Source organism: Typopeltis vanoorti, chromosome 7 (genome assembly GCF_054136105.1).
Source record: "Typopeltis vanoorti isolate ZY-2024b chromosome 7, IOZ_Tvanoo_1.0, whole genome shotgun sequence".
Classification (NCBI taxonomy): Eukaryota; Metazoa; Arthropoda; class Arachnida; order Uropygi; family Thelyphonidae; genus Typopeltis; species Typopeltis vanoorti.
In genome coordinates this window covers 134832331-134852333 of record NC_143555.1, presented here as the reverse complement: position 1 = coordinate 134852333, position 20003 = coordinate 134832331, and the positions used below count along the sequence as shown (strand labels likewise).

The 20003-nt window shown below is 34.2% G+C and overlaps 1 protein-coding gene across 1 annotated transcript in view; it reads right to left on the bottom strand.

Moving 5' to 3' along the window:
* Positions 1 to 20003, bottom strand: part of pths (probable ATP-dependent RNA helicase DDX47) — a 107117-nt gene that overhangs the window by 21203 nt on the left and 65911 nt on the right. The window contains exons 7-8 of the mRNA XM_090396151.1: positions 19409 to 19525; positions 7228 to 7374 (exon numbers count right to left, since the gene is read on the bottom strand). Of these exons, the coding sequence (XP_090252277.1) occupies positions 7228 to 7374; positions 19409 to 19525 (264 nt within the window). The remainder of the gene's footprint in view (positions 1 to 7227; positions 7375 to 19408; positions 19526 to 20003) is intronic.

Below are 20003 nucleotides of genomic sequence, written 5' to 3'. Positions count from 1 at the left end.
TCTTTGAAAACAAACCCCAACTCAACATCACCAGAGTTAAAGATCGGTACTATCAACGTAAGAAGCCTGAATGGCAAAGAAATGGAGTAGGTGAGGAATTAGATAAGTACCAGATCGACATAATAGGGGTGACTGAAACAAAAAAAGGCAAAAACTAGTGAGATCTTTCTGAGCAATAAATACAAAATGTTATATTCAGGCAATGACAATCAAGGAAAAGAAGGTGTAGCCATAGCATTCAACACAAAATACGAGGCTAATCTTCTTGAATGGCAGTCAGTCTCAAGTAGAATAATGTGGGCAAATATGAGAATGGGGAACTGGACAATGAGACTTATTTGTGCCTATGGTCCCACAGAAGGTTCTACTAAGATAGAAGTGGAGGAATTTTTTGATGCTTTAGAAAAAGCAACTGACACAATGAAAAAGGAAAAGTTGGTCCTGGTTGGGGATCTAAATAGCAGAGTAGCAAATGAATGCGAGACATACAAAATATTTTCGGAAAATTTTGAGAAAAGAGCAAAGCTAATAATAATGGCAAATATCTGTTGGATTTCTGCTCAGGACATGGAATGGTTATTACTAACACCATGTTCCAACATAAAAATGTGCACAAATTCACATGGAGAGAAGAGGCAAGGAATAAGAAAAGTCTCATTGACTATGTTATTGTTGATAGTGATGTTTTCTCCCTGGTGCAGGACACCAGAGTGTACAGAGGATTTGAAATTGGAAGTGATCGCTATTTAGTCTTGAGCAGGATAAAACTGAATTTCATATTCAAAAGAATAACATGTAAGAAAGTTTTAAAGCGAATAAAAGTTGAACAGCTCTCAGATGTGAACTGTAGACTAAAATACACAAAGATTATTGAAGAAAAATGAAAGAGTTTGAGAACAGGAATAATCAAACCTTGGAAATTCAGTGGCAAACTCTGAAGAAAACATTGATTGATTCTGCCAGAGAGACATGTTGTGAGGTTGTCTGCAAGGATAAAAAAATCTGAACTCCCTGGTGGACACAGGAAGTTAAAGAGGCAGTGAAGGAAAAGAAGAAAGCATATCAAAAGTTCCTGGCAGATAAGTCAGCTTGTGCTCTTAGAGAATATACAGACAAATGCAATAATGCTAAACACTGTGTAAAACTAGCTAAACAAAAGTCATGGGAGGACTTTGGCAAGAATATAGAAAATAAATATCAAGAAAGTGGCAAAATATTCTGGAGGTTGTTGAAGAAGCTTAGGAATGGAGGAAAGAGTGCTGTAAAAGGAGTTAGAGATGATAAAGGTGACATGAAAATGGGAGTAAAAGATATCCTTGAAGTATGGAGCAATTACTTTGAAAAACTGCTAAATGAAACAAGCAGTGATGACAGCACAGTGGTAAAAAACACTGACCAAGCATGCAGTCAGGAATACATATCCATATTTGAAGTAGAAAAAGCCATCAAAGGCTTGAAATGTGGAAAGGCAGCAAGAGTAGATGATATTCGACCAGAAATGCTGAAGTATGGTGGTATAAGAGTCTTACAGTGGCTGCACTGCATAGTTCAGAAAGCCTGGACAGAGGGACGAATTCCCGATGATTGGAGTAGAGCTCTCATAGTACCAATATGTAAAAAGGGAAATAAAACTGAATCAGAGGTATTTCCCTACTTAGTGTTCCTGGCAAGATCTATGCAAGTATACTTGAGAAACGGTTGAGAGGAATTGTGGAAGAAAAGCTTGGTGAAGAACAAGCTGGATTCAGGCCAAATAGAGGCTGTCAGGATCAGATCTTCACTTTACGACAAATAGTCGAGAAAGCATGGGAATATAACAAAGATCTGTATTTAAGTTTTGTCGATTTGGAAAATGCATGTGATAATGTGCCAAGAGAGAAGCTATTCAATACGCTACCAGTTATATGGTGTCAATGGGGCATTATATCAAGCAATACTTAGTCTTTATTTGAGTAGTAAGTCAGCAGTTAGAATTGAAGGAAGATGGTTTAATGTTAAATCGGGTGTGAGACAAGGATGTGCATTATCCCCTCTGTTATTCATTATCTATATGGATTACATTATTAAGGAAAGTGGTATTAAACATGATATCAAAATTGGAGATGTTAATGTCAGCTCTTTTCTTTATGCGGATGATGTTATACTTCTAAATAAATCTGCCACAAGTCTGCAAGATTCTCTGACTAAATTGAATAGCTGTTGTAATAATAGATATGGTATGAAGGTCAGCAATAAAAAGACAGACAATGAAAATAGGCAGAATCACTGAAAATGCCAACTGTGTTGTGAATGGAGAACCTGTGGAACAAGTAAAACATTTCAGCTATTTAGGCATGATTTTTACTGAAGATGGTAAATTAAATATAGAAATAGACAACAGAATCAGCAAAGCTGGTATGGTGGGAAGTCAATTGAATAAATTCATATGGAATAAGAGAGAAATTAGTCGGAACACTAAATTAGCTGTATACAAAACAGTGTTCAAACCAGTTTTAACTTATGGATCTGAGAGCTGGGTCAGAAAACACTTGACCAAAGACTAGAGACTGCAGATATGAGAGTCCCGAGAAAGATTATAGGTATGAACAGATGGCATCAGTGGCAATATCATATTAAAAACGAGGATATTAGGAAAGAACTTGACACTGTCAGCATCGAGGAATGCGTTAGCAGAGCTAATCTCAGGTGGTATTGTCACTTAAACAGAATGGGCGAGGAAAGATTAGCAAAACAAGTGTTCTCTGCCAGGTTGGCAGCAAAACGACCCAGAGGAAGACCAAGATATAGGTGGATTGATACGGTACAAAGTGCCTTAGACGATAGAAATATAAGATCTGATAATGTTGGAGTCTTGACAAATAACAGACTGATTTGGAGGAAAATTGTAGATAGGAAGTTAGTAATGATGTAATTTTTTCATGTAGTACTATCATATCGTGTAAACTCCTTGAGGGTACATGACAGGAATTTGATGATGATGAATTTCTTTGGACAGAATGGAACAAACAGACTAAAGAATTATAAAGTCAATGTAACTGATGGTATGGAATTAAGGAAAAAAAAAGAAAAGTATGATTATTCTAAATTAATAGAATAAGATGATTTTTATTTATTTAAAGAGGGAACATCTATATTAAACTATCAACAGAAAGATAAACTTCTTGAAAGAGTAGTTGCAAGCAGTATGATGCAAATAAATTAAAAGAAGATGATCCCATAGTTTTTTTTGTTTTTGCTTAGAGCAAACACTGATTTAATCTAATAAAATCTAAGATCCAAACTGCAGACTCAAATATGAAAATATTTTTTTGGAGGGGGGGAGGGGGGGGGAATAAGTAAGAAATGATTCTAACAGACAGTGACAAAATCTGGATAAAATGTTAATTGTCCTGGGAAAGCATATAGTGAAGTGATTTGCATGGAAACAAAAACTCCATAACAGATATAGGAAGATTTTGGAAAGAAATAGTACAAGAGATAAACATTCTGACAGCAAAATGTCTTGCAGGCTACTAAGAAAGCTTAGAAATAAGAAGAAAGAATGCTATAGAAGTAAATCAGAATTATTAAGAAATATTATTAAATGAGGTAACAACTAATAGAACAGTGGCAGAAAATAAGGAGGAACACAATCATTAACACAATTCAATACTTCAAGTAGAAAAAAAACAATCAGAACTTGAAATATAGAAAGGAAGTTAAAGATGATATTTGACATTTAATGCTAAATTATGATGCGATGAAAGTTTCATAGTAGCTACATGTATAATTCAGAAGAATTTGGTTGGAAGGTTAAATTTCAGATGAATTAAAAAGAGCATTGTTGTACCAATTAATAAAAAAAGGGAAATAAACAATGCAAGAATTGTAAGAATTTATATGGAAATATACTTTAAAAAAAAAAAAGTCATTTGAAAGGAAAACTGGTCAAATTAAGGTCATCAACATCCTATAGTGTCTATCCTCAATTATGAAGTACTGAAAGTCATATATGCTTAATATTTCATGATTAGTTTTTTAAAATCAGTAACTTTCTTTCAAACAGTGACAAATTTTGTCACTGTTTGAAATTCATCGTGTCTCTGATATGATCTTATATTTGGATCTTTTAAAGCACTGTTTAGCACTAAGCCACTTATATAGAGGTTAAAAATGTACAAACACAGCAAACAAATGAATTTATTGAAAATAATAGATACTGCATGTGTGTGTGCACAATGTATTCTTTTTATACATATTTCATACACATCAGTGTAGTTAAAGCAAGCAATTCAAACAAGGCAGAATATAACAATCCATAAAAAGCAAGTGTGGCACACTAGAGGAGTAACATCATACAATGAATAATCTTAAAAAAATTAAATACATTTATTTTTTATTACATGGCACCTCCAAAGAGTCTGCAGACTCATCACAGGAGGGCACTGCACATCTACCACTTACAAACAACTCTGACTACTGCCCACAAATAGTAATTGTTTTCCCCAAATCTTTTCTCCAACTGATTTGCCCCAATGCGCAGAAAATTTGCTGGAAAATCATTGGATTTTTCATCCTGCACATACAGTTTAAAAAGCTATAAAGATCCCTCTCATCACAACGAGAATTTAACTAAGAATAAGAATCGACCAAAGTTTAAGAATAGATACACCATCATTCTAATTTAAACTAGAAGGTTTCAGAGCTCTCTTTAAACAGAGATTCATGTTTAAAACTAATTTCATGAGCTAAACATATATCTTTCCAAAAGGATTCTGTGTTTGGTGTCAATGCCATGCTGTACGAGTCCCAACTCATGAGATTTCTTGTAACAGATACAATATTGATGCTCACTAATTCTTTTCTCTTGCCAGTTTTTCAAAAAAATCACAGATGACATTCACATAAAACAATTACCAGGTAAGCAAGCAGAGAGGTTCAATTGATAAATATCAGATTTTAACTAATATATGATTATAAGTTGAAAAGACTGGAATGATAATTTCATCACAAGTGTCATTAGACATTACATTAGGCATCTTCATTCTTCACTTGGAAAGGAAAATTTTACTACCAAATATAAGGTCTTGTAGTGGCTCACCTCTTACCAACTTGTATGTGGAAAAATTTGAAGAACTAGTTATGGCACAGGCAATCTTAAAACCACATATGGTGGAGATATGTGGATGACATCTTTGTTATCTGGAAATACACCCACAACAACGTGGAAATTTTTTTTTATATTTTCTGAATAATCAACATTTGAAAATAAAATTCACATTAAAAGTAGAAAAGAATGAAAAATTACTATTCCTAGACATCCTTGTTAACAAAAACAAACAAACAAAAAAAAAAAAACTATTGCTGAAGGATTATCATTAGAAGTCTATAAGAAAGTTAATAGATACTTGCTTTTAAGTGCCTGCTATACAGGCAGATACATACAGCAAACTCATTCCATCATCCTCAACAAAAAATTAGGTATAATCTTGAAAAATAGAGCTTTAAACATACTAAATGATGGCATCAAACAAAAACACACCAACTTCAAATCCTATTTAATCAGCTCCTTCAAAATGAATACTCAAAAGGTACTAAAACTTTTTTCTGATGGACCACTCCAATGACCCAAAAATTAATTACAAAGGCATGGTATCTGTTCCATATGTTGGTTATGCATCAAGAAAAAATAGCCAAAATATTAGACAATCATCAGAACAGCCTTCAAACTAGCCCTATGAAGATGTCTATGCTCCCCCAAAGATCAAGTTCTATTTTATAAACATCTGGGTGTATACAAGATTCAGTGTTCTTGTGGAAAGATATACATAGGTCAGACAGAGAAGTTTTTAAATCTGCAACAAAGAACATATAAGGAGATGTTAAAAACAAACTTCTGCCACAAATCCTCAGGGAACATCACACAGTAAATTGACATCCTTCATGCCCTCCTTACAAGAGAATTACTTCCATAGCTTGTTCAAGGAGTCTTCCAAGGTCATTCACTTAAAAATCCACACTAAACAGCAATCAAGGAATGATCCTTCATAACATCTGGAAGTTATTAATTAACTTATATGCCATTAAAGACCTCTCCTATGCCAGCAATCACATACAGAGTTTACAACAATGTAAAGACTGTATGTAACATGCCTAATGATACTCATGATTAAACTATCATTCCAGACTATTCAACTTATAGATAATAACAGCTGTTGGAAAACATTTAATTTTTGTTGTTTTTTTCACTTATGTTAAACAACCCCTGATAATACAGAAATACATCTAGTATAAATAAACAATCATACATGGGTTAAAACCTGGTATTTATCAATCAAGCAAATTTACTCATGGTGAATCACAAAAAAAGCAGAGTTTATTCCTCCTCCCCCCCTCTCTCTCTCTCACAGAGAGAGAGAAGGTATATTAAATTTCAAACATTATGCCAAAGAAAGTTTACAATGATTCATTCAACTGTTATTCTACTGGCCTGATCTTTAGTGAAAAAGTTTTTTTCACTAGAGATACAAAATACAGGGGGTACAAACATGGATGCTTCTGTAATAAGCATTTTTAACATATAATTATACTATGCAATGGGCAAAGCTGATGCTAAATCAAGTTAAACATCAAATTAAGAAATCAGAACCACTATAACTGAACCATGTTAAACTAGACCCATACTGTGTATATTTCATTTACATTTTACACAAATGGCCAAAAATTAATTCCATATCATGACATAAAATTATATCATAAATATCTAAAAAACTGTTAAAAGTTAAATCTGAAGACTTAAATGTAGTATTAATAGCAAAAAATATCCCATCTTCCCTTTTCACATAAACTGCAAATGTTCTTCTGGCTGGCTTGCCTGTTTTACAGGATGAAAAACCCAAAATTCCAGGAGGGAAAAATCCTGCAACCTCTGTATGCGAATAGCAAATTCACCTTCATGGGAAAAGCCCTGATAAAGGTTCTTTACTTCCTAGACAAGATTCAAAATCAAGTCTTTCCAACTAAAGGGCTTTCTCTATACCAAATGAGCTAAGGAGGATCTAGGCAAAAAAAAAAACAAAATACAAAATAACAATTTCCCCCCCCCCCAAGAAACTCACCACTATCTCCTTTTTCTTTCCCAATTTATTCTGAATATAGCTAAATTTAATTCATATAATATATATATATATATATATATATATATATAAACAGAACTACTAATAAATTTATAAGCTATTTTAGCTTTACCTGACTCATTTGTCCATGAAGTGGAATTGCAGTAAATCCTAAATTTCTTAACATCAGTGCAGTTCTTTGAGTATTGCTACATGTACTACAGAATACCATAAATGAATTTCCATTTAATTCATTTAAGATATGTACTAAGTAAACATCCTAAGAGGGGGAAAAAATTTTATTTTACATAAGTTTAATTCTTTGTAAATATATAAGCAATTTCAGCTTTATGAACAATTAGATTAGAATAATGACAACAGCTATGTGAATTAAAATAAGTCAATTCAATTGAAGCATATGAGAAAAATGGTAACAGACATCAAATGTTGACTGATATCAATGTCCAGGATTAAGTGCAATGTAGCATGTATTTAATGTATTCATTGCCAAGAGTGAATGGTTTGTGGTATAAGAGTGAGGGTGGAGAAAATATTTGTCAGTAACATTTCATAAACGAGTGTAAGAAATGCGATTCTTGTTGGGAGTGAAAAATGAAGTGACTGATTAGAAATATAAGGCAGAATTGTGGAAAATGTAGTGGAAGCAGCAAATAAAATAAGTCAATTCGATTGAAGCATATGAGAAAAATGGCATAAAAGAAATATGAATGAGAGTTTGAAGAAAGTGGTTGAAAGTAATGTGAATGATGAGATACCAGAGCAGAAAGAAATTGCACACTTATGCAGACTCCTTTCACAGGACAAAATGTGAAACTGGAAAAAATATTGTATGTGGTACAAAAAGATGGAGAATGAAAGAAAGACTGAATGGGAAAAGCATAAAAGTGTGAGAAACTGGAGAAAAAAAAAAGATAGTATTGTATGGAGATTTGATAAGGGGTATACTAATGAGAAAGTGACAAACGCATGTTTTTCTGATGTAAAGATAAAGGATGTTAGTGAAGCTGTAAGTTTATAGAAGAAAGAAGTGAATGAGTTAATTGTTTTGGTAGGCACAAATGATTTGAAAGATGAGAAATATGCAATGAGAGAAGATATGAAAGAGTTGTTAGAAGAAGCAAAATTGAAGAGTAAGAAAGTAAAGACCGAGTCTACTGCCTCGGTATGATAGGACAGAAATGAGAAGGGCCATGATTGCCAATAAGAAGATTGTGCATGAGGAATGATGTGCAGTTTATAGATGCGTGGAGTAAATTTCATGGATGTAAGGACCTATACTTGCCTGATGGACTGCACTTGAATATTTTGGAGTTTGGTGCTTGGAGAAAGTGTTGCTCGGTGAGAGTTTGGAAGTGCAAAACCAAGCAAACTGGAAATATTAGGGGAAGAGCAATCAAGCATGTGTCTAGCCACCCCTGGGAGAGATAAGTACGAGTGCAGAAATGATTGTTAAGAGCTGAGTGCAATTTCCTGGGTTTCAAACCTAAATGGGCAGGCAATGACATTATGTAAGGGTAACTGTGGGCCTAAGGGGATGTTGAAATGCATGTACATGAATTCCCGAAGTATCAGAAATAAAGGAGAGGAGTTTTGGGGATTAGTCAGCTCAACTTGGCCAAAATTTATTGGCAATCAGAGAGACCTGGCTGTCAGAGAAAGATGTAGTTAAAAGAATAGAAAGTAATCGATTTTTATTTTTGGATCAGAGAAGATAGAGGAAACAGCAAGACAGGAGGAAGGATATTATTAATGTTAGCTGAAGAACTTCAACCAACAAAAATAGAAGTTAAGGAATATTGTAGATCTGTTGGAAATTGTTCATTTGAGGCCGTGTGATCTGAGATAGAGGCCAATAGTACAAAATATATTGTTGGTTGCTGCTATAGACTGGGGGTTCAGAATATGTGGATGATATACATCAGCAGATTAGCACAATGAATGGAGGTCAAGTGATTATCAAGGGAGACTTACTATGCTGATATAGATTGGAAAGAGGAAAGGGCACATAGCAAAATGGAATTTATATAGTTACTGAGGGATAATGACCAGCTGAAACAGCATATGATGGAAGGGACTGGCAATTTGAGTGTTGGATCTGGTAATAGCATCAAGAGATCTATCTGTAACTACAGTAGCAACTCTACCTTAGAGCAGGGAAAGTGACCATGAAGTCTTGTCTGGGAGGTTGCTCAACATGTGAAAATTTCAGTCAAGAAATTGTTTATGCAGAACTACAAAGTTGGCAAGTATTAGCAAGAAGGATAACTAATATGGTAAGGATCAGATTATGAGAGAAAATTAGTTCATCATCATCATCATCATCAAATTCCTGCCATGTACCCTCAAGGGGTGTACAGGATATGACAGTACTACATGAAAAAATTACATCATTACTAACTTCCTATCTACAATTTTCCTCCAAATCAGTCTATTACTTGTCAAGACTGCAACATTATCAGATCTTATATTTCTATCGTCTAAGGCACTTTGTACCGTATCAATCCACCTATATCTTGGTCTTCCTCTGGGTCGTTTTCCTGCCAGCCTGGCAGAGAACACTTGTTTTGCTAATCTTTCCTCTCCCATTCTATTTAAGTGACCATACCATCTGAGATTAGCTCTGCTAACACATTCCTGGATGCTGACAATGTCAAGTTCTTTCCTAATATTCTCATTTTTAATATGATATTGCCATTGATGCCATCTGTTCACGCCTCTAATCTTTCTCAGGACTCTCATATCTGCGGTCTCTAGTCTTTGGTCAAGTGTTTTACTTCTGACCCAGCTCTCAGATCCATAAGTTAAAATTGGTTTAAACACAGTCTTGTATACAGCTATTTTAGTGTTCCGACTAATTTCTTTCTTATTCCATATGAATTTATTCAATTGACTTCCCACGATACCAGCTCTGCTGATTCTGTTGTCTATTTCTATATTTAGTTTACCATCTTCAGTAAAAATTGTGCCTAAGTAGCTGAAATGTTTTACTTGTTCCACAGGTTCTCCATTCACAACACAGTTGACATTTTCAATGATTCTGCCTATTTTCATTGTCTTTGTCTTTTTATTGCTGACCTTCATACCATATCTATTACAACAGCTATTCAATTTAGTCAGAGAATCTTGCAGACTTGTAGCGGATTTATTTAGAAGTATAACATCATCCACATAAAGCAAAGAGCTGACATTAACATCTCCAATTTTGATATCAGGTTTAATACCACATTCCTTCATAATGTGATCCATATAGATAATGAATAACAGAGGGGATAATGTACATCCTTGTCTCACACCAGATTTAACATTAAACCATCTTACTGTACTTCCTTCAATTCTAACTGCTGACTCACAACTCAAATAAAGACTAAGTATTGCTTGATATAATGCCCCATTGACACCATATAACTGCAGCATATTGAATAGCTTCTCTCTTGGCACCTTGTCATATGCCTTTTCCAAATCGACAAAACTTAAATACAGATCTTTGTTATATTCCCATGCTTTCTCGACTATTTGTCGTAAAGTGAAGATCTGATCCTGACAGCCTCTATTTGGTCCGAATCCAGCTTGTTCTTCACCAAGCTTTTCTTCCACAATTCCTCTCAACCGTTTCTCAAGTATACTTGCATAGATCTTGCCAGGAACACTCAGTAGGGAAATACCTCTGTAATTCTCACATTCAGTTTTATTTCCCTTTTTATATATGGGTACTATGAGAGCTCTACTCCAATCATCGGGAATTCGTCCCTCTGTCCAGGCTTTCTGAACTATGCAGTGCAGCCACTGTAAGACTCTTATACCACCATACTTCAGCATTTCTGGTCGAATATCATCTACTCCTGCTGCCTTTCCACATTTCAATCCTTTGATGGCTTTTTCTACTTCAAGTATGGATATGTATTCCTGACTGCATGCCTGGTCAGTGTTTTTTTATCACTGTGCTGTCATCACTGCTTGTTTCATTTAGCAGTTTTTCAAAGTAATTACTCCATACTTCAAGGATATCTTTTTCTCCTGTTTTCATTTCACCTTTATCATCTCTAATTCCTTTTACAGCACTCTTTCCTCCATTCCTAAGCTTCTTCAACAACCTCCAGAATATTTTGCCGCCACCTTGATATTTATTTTCTATATTCTTGCCAAAGTCCTCCCATGACTTTTGTTTAGCTAGTTTTACACACTGTTTAGCTTTCTTACATTTGTCTCTGTATTCAGTAAGAGTAAAAGCTGACTTATTTGCCAGGAACTTTTGATATGCTTTCTTCTTTTCCTTCACTGCCTCTTTAACCTCCTGTGTCCCCCAGGGAGTTGTGATTTTTTTATCCTTGCACACAACCTCACCACATGCCTCTCTGGCAGAATCAATCAATGTTTCCTTCAGAGTTTGCCACTGAATCTCCAAGGTTTGATTCCTGTTCTCAAACTCTTTCATTTTCTTTTCAATAATATTTCTGTATTTTAGTCTACAGTTCACATCTGAGAGCTGCTCAACTTTTATTCGGTTTAAAACTTTCTTACATGTTATTCTTTTCAATATGAAATTCAATTTTATCCTGCTCAAGACTAAATAGTGATCACTTCCAATTTCAAATCCTCTGTACACTCTGGTGTCCTGCACCAGGGAGAAAACATCACTATCAACAATAACATAGTCAATGAGACTTTTCTTATTCCTAGCCTCTTCTCTCCATGTGAATTTGTGCACATTTTTATGTTGGAACATGGTGTTAGTAATAACCAGTCCATGTCCTGAGCAGAAATCCAACAGATATTTGCCATTATTATTAGCTTTGCTCTTTTCTCCAAATTTTCCCAAAATATTTTTGTATGTCTCACAATCATTTCCTACTCTACTATTTAGATCCCCAACAAGGACCAACTTTTCCTTTTTCATCGTGTCAGTTGCTTTTTCTAAAGCCTCAAAAAATTCCTCCACTTCTACCTTAGTAGAACCTTCTGTGGGACCATAGGCACAAATAAGTCTCATTGTCCAGTTCCCCATTCTCATATTTGCCCACATTACTCTACTTGAGACTGACTGCCATTCAAGAAGATTAGCCTCTTATTTTGTGTTGAATACTATGGCTACTCCTTTTCCTTGATTGTCATTGCCTGAATATAACATTTTGTATTTATTGCTCAGAAAGATCTCACCAGTTTTGGTCTTTTTTTGTTTCAGTCACCCCTATTATGTCGATCTGGTACTTATCTAATTCCTCAGCTAGCTCCATTTCTTTGCCATTCAGGCTTCTTACGTTGATAGTACCGATCTTTAACTCTGGTGATGTTGAGTTGGGGTTTGTTTTCAGATTTGTTCCAGTAGCTGACTTTTCACTGTTCACCCTGGTTCCCTGGCGAAAACAACGGGGGCCTTGTTTAACCGGGCGACGCCCCAGCCGGCATGAAATTTTGTGATGTTGTACCATCATTTTTTATTTTGGTTTAACCAATAAGAATACAATTTGGTCGGCTAAATCCCAAATTGCAAGCCCATCCTCGTTCGTTCAGTATCAACGTAGATACCCAACAGGGTGCACCACGAGAAGGTGAGGATTGGACATTAGGTCAGAAGCCCTGGTCGGTTCTCCGCATTCCTTTAAAGGCTATGTGGAGGTCTCCTCTCAGTTATACAGCTTTGACCCTTAAGCACAGTAAATTCAAGTTTTTTTTGCTATGTACCAAGTAAGAGAGGAATGACTATGGAAAGATAACTTTACTCTGTGCTGATGGTAGGAAGGTGACAGAAGCAGAAGAAATAGTCTAGTTATTAAGTGATCACTTTGCAAGCGTATATCATCCAGGTGGTGACTTTGCAGTTACTGAGGTGACAGACTGATGTGAGTATTGAGATAGATGAACTGGAGATAGTATAATGAAATACAGCAGTAGACTTAGACAGTATGACAACTCATGTACTACGAGAATGTGCAAGTGAACTGGCAGTGCCTCTGACGAAGTTGTTTAATCTAAGTCTCAGCTGCTGGCAAAGTTCCAAGGGAGTGAGTGGAAAGAGGGTAAGATAGTTCCATTACATAAGGTAGCTACAAGACAGAAGCAGCAAATTACAGATCAATAAGTATCTATGGAGTGGTGATTAGAATATTGGGAAAGTTGGTTATAAGTAAAATTCAAGAATGGGTGGATAGGAATATGATACTCTAAAGGGGATTAGCATGCTTTGTAAAAGGTAGTTCCTGCCTCCATAATTTATTCACATTTTATAATAAGGTGACAGCAGAATTGGATAAAGGAAATGAACCAGTTTTAAGTTATGGATGAGAGTTGGGTTAGAAATAAAGCAGTTGATCAAAGACTAGATCCCACAGATATGAAGATTCTGAGAAAAATTAGGGGAGTGAACCACTGGCAGAATCTTATTAAAAAGAAACTTAACATTATTAGCATTCAAGAATGTGTCAGCAGATCCAATCTAAGGTGGTATGGCCACTTAAACAGAATGGATGAAGAAAGGTTAGCAAAACAGGTATTTGATGCTAAGATGGCAGGAAAGAAACCTGCAGGAAGACCAAGGTCTAGGTGGATTGATTCAGTCAAAAATGCCTTAGAAGCATGAAATGTTAGATATGACAATATTGGAGTACTAACAAGTAATAGACTGATTTGGAAGAAAATTGTTCATGGGAGATTAATAATGTAAACTTAATAATATAGTGCTGTCAGGTTACTATGACACACGTTACATATCAGGAAATTGTATGACGATGACAAATAAATAATACAATATAAAAATCAGAACAAATATTGCCTTTATTTCTTCAAAGAACAAAATAAAAATATTAATGGAACTTTTATTTAGCATTGTGAAATTTATGGATTTATTATTCAAAATGAATTTGTAATCAATTATATAAGAAAATTAATTTTTCTGTGTTTTTGGAAAAAGCCTACATCTGGTTTCTTCGTAAATATTTCCATCTTCTGAAAAAACTCTTTATGAACATGTTGGTAGCTAATGCAAAAAGATAAATTGTACTATGTAATAAATTTATTTAATTAGCCCTGGATTGTTTTTTGTTTTTTTTTTAAATTGAGTATGGCTTGTTATCAATGTAATCATTTTAATTATAATGTAATGGGCAAAGATTTTGCCCATCTGTCATCTGCATTACATTTTGGTTTTTTTTTAGATTACTTGTTAACATTAAATACCATTTGTTGTTTTGGTGAATTTACTTCAGATTTAACTGCTTACTTGTTCTTGCATCACAATATTCTCTTACAGCCCATGTGCAAATTCAATAAACCTGCTTCTCTTCCTCCTTGGTTACATCTACTTCTGTTCTTTACAAAATGTTCCCCGACATCTACAACTTTTCAATAAACATGTCAACGGGTTTCTTCTTTCTCCATCCTTCTTTCACTTCTAGTTGAAAGAACCGATATAAAAACACCCCTTCTCTGTACAATAATTTACATTTCATTCTTTCATCTTCTTACTACAAGCATAAACAACTAAAGAACACAACTGTGAACAAGTTTCAAGAATCTATGCTAATAGTCCAGATATGGATGCTACACAAAAATCAAGACCTACAGTAAGAAGTCAATTATTGATATCTGTGATCAAGGTCCTCAAATCACTTTTATCATCTCAACTCATTATATCATTGCCTGACCCTGTTAACATTATATTAGGTTCAAATTCAGTGGGCAAAGCATTACCATTACAATTTTATAGGTATCCCTTCAGAATTCATTTATCTTCTTCTTCTTTCTCATCTGTCAGATGATGAGTTTTGTCCCCTATGTGCAAAGATTTGCACACATCTTGTTCTGTTTCTGGCCATTTCTATCATCTTTCTGAAGTTCGATAATTGTGAGTTCTTTTTGGTAATCTTAGAAAGGTCATTCTCTGGAGATGTCCAAACCATCTTAATTGCTGTTTAAGAATTATAGTTAAATTCGTGTTTGACTTGCTCATTTCTTTTGTGTTCTGACCAATGAGTCTTATTTTGAAATGCTGTCATTTTTCCATCTTTTGTTTAATTTACAAAGTGTGACAATTTAATTCCCAGAACAGCCAGTGTTGCCCATGTGGTGATTTGGTTGGAGTCACATGAATAATCGCCTTTGTACATATTTTAACTAATGCATGCATAAGACTCAAGTCAATAGAGCCATTTGCTAGTTGGCTATTGCAAAAACAATAGAGATCTGCATGTAAACTTTGGCATAAAAATGTGTGATCAAAATTTGGAGCAGCACGTTAACATCAAATTTTGTGTGAAAATTAGCAAAACTGCTACTGAAATGTTGGACCTGTTGAAAGTGGCATATGGTGTGCATGCTCTGAAAAAGTCAAGTGTGAAAAGGATGAGAAGATGTGAATAACAACCCCAGAAGTGGGCAACCAGAAACAAAAATGACGGAAGCAAATGTGAACAGAGTGCAATAATGGCTGATGAATTGCAAATGAATCGAGTAACAGTCAAGAGTAATTTTAACTGAAGAATTGGGTTTGCGAAAGATTTTGAAATTTGTGTCTCAGATCTTGACGGACAAACAAGCTAGTCGCAGCTACAAGTTGCAACTGATCTTTCTGCAAATAAGCACATTTCTGGAAGTAATTACGGATGACGAAACCTGGTGCTGCCAGCATGATCCTGAAACAAAATGCCAGAGCATGCAGTGGAAAATCTCGATTTGGCCACATCCAAAAAAAAAAAAAAAAAAACACATGCATGTCACGTTCACAGTTCAAGACCATGCTAGTGTGTTTCTTTGATCACAAGGGGATCGTCTACTATAAATTCATTGAACAGGGACAAACAGTCAATCAACAATGCTATTTAGAGGTGCTGAAAAGATTACAAGATTCTGTTCGGAGAAAAAGACCTGAATTGTGGCCTGACAAGTGGATCATCCATCACAACAATGCACCATACCATGGTGCTCTCATTATGAGACAGAGCATCTGGTCAAAAAAAAAAAAAAAAACGATTACCATATTAGGTCATCTTGCTTATTCACCTGATTTAGCTCCCTGTGATTTCTGGCTGTTTCCAAAATTAAAGACTGCGCTAAAAGGATGAAGATTTTCTGACATGACTGATATCCAGCATAATGTGATAAAGGGATTCAAGAGTATTCCAGAAAAAGAGTTCTAGGCCCGTTTCCAAAAATGGGAACACCGTCCAAACCATTGTATAAATGCACAAGGGGGACTACTTCAAAAGATGACAAGTAGCCACTAATATATAGTTCTGAACATAGGTTTTTTTACAGGTGCATTCTGGGAATTAAATTGTCACACCTTATATTCATATTAGACCATCCTTTGTTAAGTCTGTATTTTACTGTTTCTGTGTTGTCGAGGATGGGAGTAATGAAACTGCCAAAATATGTAAATTGCTTTAACTTGTTCAAGTATATGATTTTCTAAGTTTATTGAAATTTTTCTCTCATCTCTTACTATTTTCATGGTTTTAGTTTTGCTTATATTTGATTTTCATTCCAAAAGTTTGCATTCAAAATTTTTATTGTTTTTTTCCAATTGTTCTTTAGATTCTGCAAGAATAATAATATCATCTGCATATTTACCGTATTTTTCGGACCATAAGACGCACCTTTTTACATAGAAAAATCAACTGAAAATTAGGGTGTGTCTTATGATCCGAAGGTAACATTAAAATACGAATCTTTACACTGTACCGAAGCTGTTAGCAAAGTTCAATTACTGACACAATATGTTAATAAAATTAGTAAGTATGCCACTAAAGGTAGGTACCTAAGTTATCTCGTTGCATGTGGGTGAATCACCAATTTAGAGTGTCAATAGTCGGTGTGTAAACATATGCGCTTTTGTATGGTTCATTTGAATTATTTTTTTTATAAGTTGTTAAAATTTTTATCTTAAAATTAGAAAAAATGAGTGTAAAACAAAAAAGACTTTCATATAACGCGAGTTATAAATTAAATGTGATAAATTATGCAAAACAATATGGAAACAGAGCAGCAGAAAGACATTTTGGTCCACCACCAACAGAAAAAATGGTTCGTGAGTGGAGAAAACAAGAGGAACAATTAAAACTGCTATGTAAACACAAGAAAACGTTCGCACCTAGAAAAATGGCCAGAATTAGAAGTACAAATGAAAAATTGGGTAACAAATCATCAAAACATGGGAATATATGTTTCTATGAAAATGATAATTTTTGAAGGGAAACAATGGGCAACTGCTAATGGAATTTTAGATTTTACTGCATCACCATCTTGGTGCTTTAGATTTATGAAAAGACACTGGTTATGCATGCGTACAAAAACCACTGTAGCCCAAAAAATGCAGGCTGACTATGAAGCTAAAATTATAGAATTCCATAGATTTGTCATATCAGCGAGAAGGAAATTTAACTTTGAGCTTAATCAAATTGCGAACATGGATGAAGTGCCTCTAACTTTTGATGTTCCTTCAAATTGGACAGTAGATTCAAAAGGCACTAAATCAATAGTGATCAAAACAACAGGTCACGAAAAAACTCAGTACACTGTAGTTTTAGCTTGTTGCACGGACAGAACAAAACTACCCCCCCCATGTTAATCTTCAAGAGAAAAACGTTACCGAGAGATGAAATTCCTCGTAGCATTATTATCCACGTTCAAGATAAAGGCTGGATGGACGAAACAGGAATGAAATTATGGATACAAAAGATATGGGCAAAACATCCAGGTGTGTTGTTTAAAAAGCGTGCGATGTTAGTGTGGGATCAATTCAGAGTGCATAAAACAGAATCAACAAAGAAGCTTCTAAAAGAAATGAATACAGAATTAGCTGTCAATCTTGGAGGCCTTACAAGTCAATTACAACCCTTGGATGGATCTATTAATAAACCATTCAAATATTTTATGTGGGAAGAGTGGAACAAATGGATAGCAAAGCCAAATCACGATGTTACAGTAACAGGACGTATGAAACGGCCAACAATGTACCTGGGTGAAAAATTCTTGGGAAGCTGTGAAAAAAGAGACGATTATAGAGTCATTTAAGAAATGCAGGATAAGTAATGCGACGGATGGTACCAAAGATGATGCAGTTTTTGAAGGGAGTGACAACAATAGTTCAGACGAAAGTAATATTAATTAATTTTAAAAAAATCCTGAAAAGATTAAAAGTATGCCTTGATAATTAGTCATCTTTTTTTTTGCATAGCATTGAATTAAACATTAAAACAAGTTTAATTCTGTATATACATATGAACAACAAAAGTAATTCAGACGGTGACATTAACGAGACGAGCGATAGTACCGAGAGTGAAGATGAACTGAATATTGCTAATACAAATGATTGTAACAATAAATAAAAATTAAGTAAGAATTTGTAAATATCTTTATATAATAAAATATTTTTTTCTAAAAATTGTCTCATAAATTTGGGGCGAGTCTTATTGTCCGAAAAATACAGTATTTGATATTTGTGCCATTTATTTGTAGACCTGGTTCTTCAGCTATGAATTTGCATATTTCTTTGAGATAGATAATAAATAAATTCATTTATACTGGTCACAAATCTGGATCTTAATTTCAAAATAGGTAAGACAAATTATATATAATAAATTTCTGCTTCAAATTATACATAAATTTCTGCCTCATTTTTATTTCAGGATAAATTAGAAAGTCCTTTGGGTTTGAAGCCAAAAAATGTAAACATGACTTTTCATGATCACTGTTTTAATTATGGTCAAAGCAACTATGGTTATGAGGCTAGTATATGTCTGTTAATGGCATGTTTTCTTCTAGCTAGTTTGTCTGTTTTGTGGAATGAAAATCCCAAGTTTCTGGAAGCAAAAAAAAAAAAAGTCCCTCCCACCTCCTCCATATGAGAACAGCTAACTTACATGATCAGAGATGTGGTAATCTGATAATGCAAGGCCTAGTGGTATGAAGGTGTCTAATAAGGTACTTTAAGCCCCTTTAACCCTTCAATAAGCAAGGTGGTGGCCTCACAGTATGCAATGATATTCATCTATCACCTAGAGACATTCGTTCTTACTGTGAAATTGAACCCACAATCTACTGGTTAGCAAGTGGAAACACTATCCTCTTGTCAACCACTTCCATTAAATGAAGAGGAGAAAGAAAAAAAAAGAGGAAAAAAAAGTGTTATAATGATTGATTTATGCTTATTAAATTTCATTATAAAAATAAATAAACAAGCTATAAATTTTCATAAGAAATAAATACAATTCATCAAAATAAAAATTGATTAATGCACACAATTTATGCTTTAAAAAATATAGATCCTGTAATCTAACTCATTGCTAATAATGAAAAAATACCTTATGTTTGAGAGGAATGAAAAGATAATACTGCTGCAAGGTATCTACTGTTTGATATTTTTTAGAAACTTCAACTTTTACAGGATCCTGAAGCGATGCTCTTTGTAGTTTTTGAACCTAATCATATAAAAATATAAATTCAATAAAAATCTTAATTTGTTAATGGCAAAAATGAGAAGATGCACACATACTTTAGCATGCACAGTAATGCAAACTTCATTACTTCCAGTGGCGTGAACTGGAAATAATAATAAAATTTGCATTACTGTGCCTACTTAACTAATGAAAGTAATAGATGTGATGCTTTCATTTATGTTTTTATTGTTTAAGTTATTTCTTTTTTATGCTTTAAGTACTGGTATTCATACTAGTATTCATAAATAAACATTCTAATTATTAAAAAATAAATGTCATGGTTTACAAATGTAAACAGCATATGCATATACAGAATTAAACTTGTTTTAATGTTTAATTCAATGATATGCAAAAAAAAAAAATGACTAATTATCAAGGCATACTTTTAATCCTTTCAGGATTTTTTTTAATTAAAAAAGCAATATTTTTCAAAATGAGCAATTAGTTCTGATAATATTCT